Genomic DNA, 9929 nt, shown 5'->3' with positions numbered 1-9929 from the left:
GGAAATTATGTCAGAAGATATTTGTATACTTGTATCTATAAGAACTATGTAATTTAAATGTTTCTCTTATTGCTTTGGCTACCAGGAAGCTCAGATCCAAATCAGAGGAAATATGTTAGTGTTTGGGTTTAGTATTTCAGTTTTCTGAATTTTTCCTCCTGTCCCAGATTTTTTATTTTTCTTGCATAAATTCTATTGAAAAATTGTCCGTTATTATAAAACACCTTAAATTTTTTCAGAAGGAGGCTGCATGGAAATGAGAAAGTAAGGTCTTTACTGCATATTCTTAAACTCCTACTGGGAAAGTTAGACCTAGATAGCCCTCTTACCCTCGTTCCCATAGCACCCCACTTATAAAATCCCTTGAACAGTGGTTACTACTGTTCCCAATCCCTGGAGATAGCTAGAAGCTTCTAAAAGAACACATCCAGAGAGAGAAAAAAAAAAGTTTCCTCAAATCATGGCCTCAACTTTGGTGCCAGATGCACATTTCTGGAGTAGGCGGCCAGTCAGACTCTCACCTGAGCAGTTAATAAAATCTATTGCCCCTTGATGGATTTTTTTCTGCAAGCTAGAATTGATCTGTTGTCTTTGTGATTTGTGAGATGGCAGGGAAACACCAAACACCATCATGATTTGGGCCACACTGAAAAAAAAAATAAGAAAGAAAAAGAAAAAAAAATCCACCGCCAAGTCTTTCCTGGCGTAGAAAGAGCTGGAACGGCTGGGGTCATTTTATTTGATTTATTGGAAATAAAGTGGATCTTATTAACATTTTAATAAAGAGAATCTTTTGCACTGGGCTGGAAGTGGCCGCCAGTACCCGGTGGAATACCATTCTTTGGGAAAGTGGCATCAGCTGGCGTTGCCCAGCGTGATTTGTGGGGCTGGGCCCCAACAGTCCAAAAAAGCTAACGGGCCGCCTCCTCCGAGGGGCTCGCTCTGCGCGAGGTGCTCGCCCCGTATCTGCCATGCAGAAACGAGGGAGCTTTATGAAGGAATCCGTCTTGTAAAGCCATTGGTCCTGGTCATCAGCCTCTACCCAATGCTTTCGTGATGCTGCCGCTGATCTATTTGGGAAGTTGGCTGGCTGGCGAGGCAGAGCCTCTCCTCAAAGCCTGGCTCCCACGGAAAATATGCTCAGTGCAGCCGCGTGCATGAATGAAAACGCCGCCAGGCGCTTCTAGTTGGGCAAAATGCAGCCGACAACTCCGCTCGTCCTGTGCGTTCTCCTGTCCCAGGTAGGGAAGAGAGGCTGCTGGGCGCACCCTGCGCCCCGTTTCTGCCTTCCGATTGCCAGGCGCGGGCTGGGCGAGGGGGTTTTCGGGGGGTCGGGGGACTCCGGGCGCGGCGGCGAAGACAGCTCGGGGCTCAGAAGGGAGGTCATTCCCAGCCCCTGAGATCCTGGGGGGCAAAGGGGTGGGCCTGGTTTCCCACTCTGGGTTGTGTTTGTATACGTTCGGGAGATGTGGAGAGAGCTCCGAGTCCTTTTTTTTTTTTTTTTTTGCAAGCAGGGGCGACATTCTCGCCTACATCAAGTGGGGTAACTTTGATTAGCCTCCTCCGGAGGCTCGCGCATCGGAGACTCAGCTGGAAGCGACTCCAAGGAGTCGTGGTTTCCCCCAACCCAGCGCCGATCGGGGAAGCGCAGCTCGGGTCCGAATTGCGGGCTGCCGGGCTGGAGAGGCCGGCCTGGCATCGCCGACTTCCCGGGGCGCCCGGGTCCCCTCGCCCAGACCGGCGGCGCGCTGGAAGGCGCCTCGGGCCAGCCGAACGCCGCAGCCCGGCTGCCGCTGTCGCTCAAAGGCGCCGGCCGCGCCCGCATCGGGGTCCCTTCCCTCCCTGACCTCGGGCCCGGAAGGGCCTGAGCGCGTCCCCTCGCCCAGGCCCCAGGCCCACCCGCCCCCGGCCCCCGCCCCCGCCCCCGCGCCCCCTTTGTCTGGCCCACTGGAGCTCCGGCCCTGAGCCCTTAATGCCGCTTCTGCTGTGTTCCTGGGCGGACGCAGAGCGCGGAGAAAAGTTCAAGCCTTGCCCACCAGGCTGCAGCTGCCTGTTAACCCTCAGAGCGCTGAGGCGAGAGGGAAGGGCCGGCGACCCTGGAGAGGGGGCGATGGAGACATGGTCCGTAAGCAACCATCTCTGCATCTCGGAGATCTCAGGAAGTTTGTGGGCAGGAAAGCAGTACTCTCAGGAGGCCAGACTGGAGGTGCCGGCCAGCGGCAGGCTCAGCCCTGCTCGGGGGCCTGTTTTCCGAGAGCCCTGTTATCCAGTCCCCCCTGGCCTTCCCGGCAGCCTATGGGACTTGGCATGAGCTAGCAGGCTACAAGTGGGTGGGTGAGATCAAGGCAGGGCCAGGCAGAGAGGAGGGAAGGAGACAAGGAGTGCCTTGGGGTGCTGGAAATGGGTGTTGAGTTCCTGGCCAGGACTCCTGGATGCCAGGGGAAGAGGCACATGTGTGAGTGTGTGAGTGGGGTGAGAGGGAGGGTGAGGCAGCTAGAGTCCCAGGCAGGGGCTGGCTGGGATGCAGAGATGCAATGCAGCCTTCTAAGGGGAGACCACTGATGCATCAATGTTAGGGTTAGACTTTGGAAATGGGTCAGTGTCCCAGGAAGCAGTAACCATGGTAATGACTCAAAGTTGGGTGTGAGGGTGGATGATAGTGCTTGGGGGCAGAGTAGGGTGCCTGGCTGCTGAGCCCCCTCCCAACTCATGCCTTCTTTCTTCCCTGGATACACAGCCCCCATTCATCACTGCCCAGTCATACTCTTCTTCTACTAGGGCTTTGGGCTGATTCTCTTGGGGTCCCTGTAGCTTTAAGTTCTGCCACAAATCCTATGCCTGTCTGTGAGCCAGTTTTCTAGACTTTGTGAACTCTATCCCTGAGGTAGTGTGTGTGTGTGTATGTGTATATATATATCTATATATCTATATATAGATATATAGATCCCAATTTAGCAGGGTGGTTCAGAGCATGCCTCTGATTCAGACAGATCCTCTCTGCCATATGCTAGTGGTACCACCTGGGCAACTTGCTTAACCTCTCTGAGCTTCCAGATTCTCTGTGGTGAAGTAATTTTATCACCTTCCTAGGATTGCTAGGCAGATTGGATTGCATTCAACAGCATGTCCTAGGTAATGCATTTAGCACAAGGCCTAGCACTCTGGGAGCTCGAGGTGTCTGGGAGCACTTACCACTGCATTACCCAGGACTTTACAGTCCTTTTTCCGTGGGCATGTTTTGATCAGTGTGGATTCCAGGGTTTGGCCGAAGTTTTGTCTTCCTTCGAGCAAATCAGACCACATGACAGCACCCAGCAATTCCTATGCACTAGGGGCTTACATAATGCCTTTTGCAAAGCAATTGGTGTGTCTCCTCTTCCAGGGCCTGACTGACACAGGTGGCTTCTGAAGGCTGTCAGCTCTCTCAGTTTCTTTGGGATGGGGGAGCAGAGGTTTTATGAAGAATTTAATTGCCCGCCCTAAGAGGCTTATTTCTCTCTTAGATTGTAATTCATAATCAGAGCAAATGTCCACATTAGGACAGCAATTGATATCCTGCTAGCAATAGCACCTTGCAGGGAAATCATTTGGGTGCAAATCAGTTAACTGGCAAGAGGTTCAAGCGCAGAGCTCTGTGTGCCATAGCAAAAGGAGGGGAGAGTCTTGGAGCCTTTGAGTCAACGAGCAAAAACAAAACTTTCCTGAGGCAGAGGGAAACAGAGGAAAGGGGAAAAACAATGCAATAAAGCAAATTAGTCACTCGGCCTTAGTGGTGTTCAGGCAAGTCTGTGTGTGTTTTTCTACCACAGTTGTAATACTCCGGGTCTGGCTTTGGAAGCCATCAATCTCTAAGTTGATTGGCTAGGTTGCTGTTTTAGGCATTTTGGAAGGGGGAAGAGGAACTCTAAGCAACAATGGCTGGAAGCTGGCAAAGCTGAGTGGTCACCTCTCTTCTCCCCTGGGGCATTTTGGGTAAGGCCTTTCCAGAAGTGGCCTCTGGAATTTGGCTATGATAAATAATGAATGTGAAACAAATCAGGAGAGGACATGAGCTAGAAATTCCACTGTAAATATGATTCCCCCACCCCTAGCCCAATGAGGGTATCACATCTAGGCAAAAGTTCTAACAACCAATGAGTAATCCCCCAAGAATTAGGATTTTAGGGAGTGGTTCAGGTTTGGAGAGCAGTCACTTGGGAGTGACTAAAAATGTTTCCACGGAATTCTGAGATGTTGATTTAAAATGGGGAGGTTTTTATTGGAGTCAGAATCTTGATTTTCAGGATTTTAAATGAGAATCAGTGTCTTCTAGTGCTCCTGCAACTTCATATATTGTATTTTAAGGGCAGTGTTTATTTGCAGAACCCTTTTGATGGGGAGGAAAGACTGTGAGAATTGCAGAGGGCATCTCTTGCTCTGAGATGGGTTCAATATGTGACAGCCTATAAGATTTCAAAAGCACTGGGGAAACAGAGATATAAGTGGTGAAAGGAATTGCAAAGTGGTAGCGTTCATACGTCTGAACAACTTTTTTAGCAAGTCCCCAAGGAGATTTAATAAACTGTAAGGTTGAATATGTGATCTGGAATCTATGTAATACCACAGTCTATACTAAAAGTCCCAACAGTTATCTTAGCTAATATCTCCTGCTCTGCCTCCGTCCCTTCTTTTCTGTCTTTAGCCCTTGGGCTTTCCATTAAATAAAATCTATGTTTTTTCTAGAAATATCCTCTATGTGTTACAGTGCCATTGCCCAACAAACCAATGTCCACGATAACTGCATTACCTAAAAGTACCAGCATTTGGATGTTTATGTTGAGTCTCAATCTGAAGTTCCCTGTTGAGGTAAAAATACAGCTGGGTTCTTGAAAATATCTTTCTTTCTTTCTTTACCTCCTTCCAAAAAGATAGTTGCTTGGGGAGTCCAGTTCATTTCTATCTGGTGGAAGCTAAGGAAAAGGCCAGACTATGGATTCAATTCACATCTGAATGACAGTAGCCAACAGTATTACATATTCCTCTGTGTGTTCATCTCTGTGTGTTTTGATCTTGTTTTAATACCTGTTGAAAATTTTCTCCAGAAGAGGGCTCCATCCACAGCATTACAAAATTCTAAATCTACAGCTCATATTTTAAAGAACTTCAGTGTAGAAGCTCCATTCTCCTTATTTTCAGTTATTTTCTACAAGTTGCCCTAAAGAGAAGTCCTGTCATTTTGCACTGAGTATCTTTCCTCCTTTTTTTCCCTATTGTAGTTGCTTCTGTTCTATTTTATTCTTCAACTATGTATCCTCTCTGAGTATTAGAGCAGGGAACATTTCAAAGGTAGACAATGCAGTATGATATGTGAGGAAGTTCTTTCCTGGCATTTGACTTTGGTTGGACCTGGTTTTACTCTTTAGGCAGCCAAACAGCAGGCACAGTTCTGCCTGTGAAAGGAGATAATCTTCCCCATTAGGTCACTACCCAGAAAAGCGAATCATTAGCGAGATGCCCTCACCCTGCAACACCAGTTGAAAAGGAGAGGAAAATATCAGTCTGTCATCCAATTACAATAATCAGTTGGATAGAATCAATGGAGTGACCACTGGTTTGGCATCGTTTCCACTTAGCTGTGGGCAAGGTACCCACACGCCTGGGAGAATCTGACCCTCCTGAAGGATGCTGCCAATACAATTCCCCGCAGCTTATCTCCTCTGCAGCCACCTGGGGACCCCAGGCCTGGCTCCCTCTATCTGAACAGACTATATAAATGATGACTGGCTGGACTGTAGGACCCCCTGCACCTTCACCAGATATGAAGTAGTGGCTTTTTTCTAGAGTTAGGGTGGAAAGTGATTTCTTTCTCTATTGAGAGAAGCTTCTAAGGGTAGGCTAGGGAGGAGAAGAAATGACATTTCAAACTTGAAATGCAGTCTGAGCCAAGGCTCATGGAGATGAATGGGTCACCCTTTGGCACAGCAGGTTGAATCTCGAGATATCTACTTGGTGGTGCTGAAGCCCATTCATCCCAATTCTGCAACTCTAGATTCCAGGGAGAAGTTGCAAAGTAGAAGCCACAGGCCAAATGTAGCTCATGGATGTCTCTTGTTTGGCCCAAATGTTTTGAAAAGTAGGATATTGTACATTAAAAAACAAAACAAAACAGGTTTCTTGCCTTTCTTAAAATGTCAGAAGGTCAGGCAGCCCTAGAGCCACATTCCTACAAGGCCACTCTTCCCTGGAGCTGAGTCACTACTGCCCCCTTTAGGACATGCCTCTGTAGTTTGCCACAATCCCCTCCACTCTCTGCGGTCCACCCAGCCCATTGTACTCATTTATTTTACCTACTTGTCCTTGTAGGCATTTCCATTGGGAACTTCTGGTTTTGCAAATTTTGAGCCTTGATCAAGTTGATGTAGTCAGTTTTTCAGTGATAGGCTATTTGAAAAGGAAGGGACTAGCCCCTTTTTGATTGCTCTGATTGAACTACATGGATGTGAACTTTGGAAGAACGTGACCAAGGGGACTGCACCTCCTCTCTGAGAACATTATTACCATCAATGCCATTGGGTGACTAGGGCTACCCAGAGCAACACAACACCCAGGTCATTGTTTCATGTGGAACAGTTACACCCAGAGAAGTGACACACTGCAGTTTTGAGTCAGTCTGAGTGCTGGTACCAGAGTGTTGGTACACTTTAAGCATTGTTATGCGTCAGCAGCCAAGGGGCTCTGGGACCACTAGATAATATGTAGGCCCTAGTGCACTGTACGAAGTATTACAGCAAGGGCATCCCTGCGCTTGGAGTACAGTGACACCCTGGGCATTGCCATTCCAACAGTGTTGCTCACCCACAGTATGTGTATCATCAGAACGTCACAGCACCTTACTGTCCTTAGTCCTGCAGGGGACTCTGGGAGAACTGAGCTAACACTCAGAGCATTTATAACTTCAGGGTAATGTCAGCTTTGTAGCTTTGTTGTGTAGAGCTTTTATACACAGGACGTTGTCACCTCTAGTGCGAACTGCAGTTTGTGTGATGTTTTTGTGACTGTTTTTAGCAGTTAACACCCACCACAGTCTACACGCAGTGCTAATGCTACAATTAATGTCCTCTGGCTCCATAAATACTAGACTAATCCGTCCACTCATCCCATACCAGCAGGTAAGCCTCAGATAACTATTGTTTTCAGTAGCTACAGACCCCAAAGATCAGCGTAAATATAACTACCTACAATCACAAAAAAAAGTGGTTGTTTTTCTTCTGTCAGTTGCCAGCAGAAGTCAAATTCCTGAAAATTAGCCTTAGCAATAGGCACGTTTTAACATGTCATGTCTCATTTCAAAGGCCCCAGTGAGTGTCACCCAATCTGCTACAGAAGCACAAAGCCCCTGTGTCTCCCAGCTGAGCGCAGGCTGGGCTGGGGTGGAGGGCAGCAGCTGCTCAGTCGAGAGCATCCCTGCCACATGCCTGGGCAGGACCAGGAAGTGAGCTCAGCCTCTGGAGGAGCCTGGGGACCCTGCAAGGAACGTGGCAGCCTCATTCCTGCCTTATGCGGCCTCTAGGCCAAGTCTCTTTCCTCCAGGGTGGCAGGGAACTGCTTTTCCATGAGCTGCAGGAGATGGTGACTGCAAATGCCTGAAGCTCAAGCTATTGGGATAATCTCCCTGTCAAACAATGTGGGGTCTGCGGGGAGTTGGGGGACCCTGCCAGCAGAACCCATGGCTGACTCAGGCCACACAGGCCCCGCCTTCAACTGCTGTAAGCTGTGGGGCATCCGGGATCATCTAACTCAGGGGTTGCAAACTATGGCCTGTAGGCCAATTCCTGCCTGCAGCCTGTTTTTATAAATAGTTTTATTGGAACATAGCCATGCCCATTCATTTATATAATTGTCTGTGGCTGTGCTTGTGCTATAACAACAGAGTTGATACCATATGGCCCACAAAGACTAAAATATTTACTATTTGGGCCTTTACAGAAAAATTTGCTGACTCCTGCTCTGGCTCAAAATTACAGCCAGAGAGACTGCAGAGAGCCTTGTCAAAGTGCAGAGAGACTAGGGGTTTGTATTAGGAATTGTCCCTTCTATGCCCCAAGCACTCAAGCAACTTGACTTCAGGGAGATTCACCTGGGACCAAATGGATTCAGTAAATTCCTGTTATATCCATGTGGGACCTACTGTGTGCTCAAGGTACAGCTGCTAGTAAGGCTCATTCAGTCTCTGTTCTCTTGGGGCTCAGACCCCAAGAGATTCCCCTGGCAGGAGAGATCAATGTCAATTAATAAATAATTCAAAACAGAGACAATTGCTAGATGGAAGGAAATACAGTTGTGTGAGATCATGTCATTCTATATGTTTTGCTTGTCTGTGCCTTTTCTTTCTCCTCTACTAAAATATAGCTCCGTTACAGCACGTGTTGTTGTCTGATTGAATCAGTTTTGTAGTCCCTGGGTCTAGAACACAGCCTGGCATGTAGTAGGCCCTCAGTAAACATGAATGAATGAATGGATGAATGAATATAAGAAAGGCATCAGATCCAGATGAAGGGTCTGGGAGGCTTCCCTGATAGCCTGCTGCTTGGGTCACAGTGTGGAGGAGGAGTGAGGCCTATGGACAAAGGAACACTAGGGTGTGGTGATGGGGGGAGCATTCCAGGCAGAAGGCCCGGCCTGGGGGAAGCCTGTGTGGGAGGAAACAGCACACAACCCAGAGAGTGGTGTGAGGAGCAGCCGGGGCTGCCAGAGCCGCTGGCACCTTGTCAGCCTCTCAAGGATTTTGGTGTTTGTCCTGGAGCAGTGGGCAGTTATTGAAAGCAACACGGGGAGCGTATACTGTGACAAGGCCAGATTTCTATTTTGAAAAGGTAATTTGGCTGCAGTGTAGTTAGTGGATGGAGCTGGATATGAATGGAAGGGAGAAGCCAGTCTAGGCTTGAGATCATAGGAAGAGCAGGGACTCTTGTCGCTCTAGACTAGGGAGTGACAGTGCAGATGAGAGAAGTAGACACACCCTACTCAGAGCATCCAAGAGACATTTAGGGGAGAATTTGGCAGGGCTGGGTTTGAGATGGCAGGACCAGGGCTAGGGAGGTGTTAAGATGCAAGCTTGAGTTCTGGCTCTTCCAATTGGCAGAAAGCTGAAGCCACTTGCCCAAACAAGGAACCATCATAAACAGGGCCTGAGGGCTATTCCCATGGGGGTGTTAGCCAGGCTGCAGCAATGCTCCTCACGAGAGGCATCCAGGGCCCCAGTTATGCTAATGTCTGCAGACCAATCCATGCTTGCATCTGGGATGGGCACCGTGGGCCTGGCAATACCCTTGACTAGAGTGACTGATGTGTAGCCTTTATAATTAACCAATCTCTGAGGCTTTTCATGCAAAAGATATTTGAGAGAAACATTGCTAAGCCCTTTAATTGTTTCTTGAACATTCAATCAGCAGCACTAGAAATATTTCTTACATGAAGCAAATAATGATCTACTATTTTCAGCAGTCACTTTGCGAATGCTAACAAACCTTCATTTCAGCATCCTAGATATAGCCTTGGTGATGTTTATGTTTCTAGGTATAGTAATCTTCTTCAGCTGGGTGCCAGGCCGTGGTATGCTGCTAAATGTTGAACAACTGCTTTCTCTCTTTAAAAAAAAAAAGCAGCACAGGTATGTTATCCTCAGAAGGTGAGGGATGTACAGTTGTCCACTTGCTAAGTATTTACTGAAGCATTTGGGGAGTTCATAGGTAAACAAGATGGACATGGACATGGAAACTGTTCTCATGGTCTTGTGGTCTACTGAGGGCAGCCAGTAAGGAACAAGAAAGTAAATAGCTGAAATATACACATTTGGTAATTATTACAATAGGAAACAATAGGGGCTAAGATAGTATTGAAGGGGTGAGGCTGCTGTGCTCTCTCTCCTTTCCTTCCATCTTTCCTCCTAC

General features: G+C 47.9%; 1 protein-coding gene across 1 annotated transcript in view; it reads left to right on the top strand.

Annotated features, from left to right (window-relative positions):
* The first annotated feature begins 964 nt into the window (after positions 1-964).
* Positions 965-9929, top strand: part of CDH13 (cadherin 13) — a 1012702-nt gene continuing 1003737 nt past the window's right edge. The window contains exon 1 of the mRNA XM_019940487.3: positions 965-1241. Within this exon, the coding sequence (XP_019796046.1) occupies positions 1197-1241 (45 nt within the window). The 5' untranslated portion in view covers positions 965-1196. The remainder of the gene's footprint in view (positions 1242-9929) is intronic.

The sequence above is a fragment of the Tursiops truncatus genome, chromosome 19, assembly GCF_011762595.2.
Source record: "Tursiops truncatus isolate mTurTru1 chromosome 19, mTurTru1.mat.Y, whole genome shotgun sequence".
NCBI lineage: Eukaryota > Metazoa > Chordata > Mammalia > Artiodactyla > Delphinidae > Tursiops > Tursiops truncatus.
The sequence above is the reverse complement of the archived record's forward strand: the minus strand, read 5'-3'. Positions and strand labels throughout refer to the sequence as shown.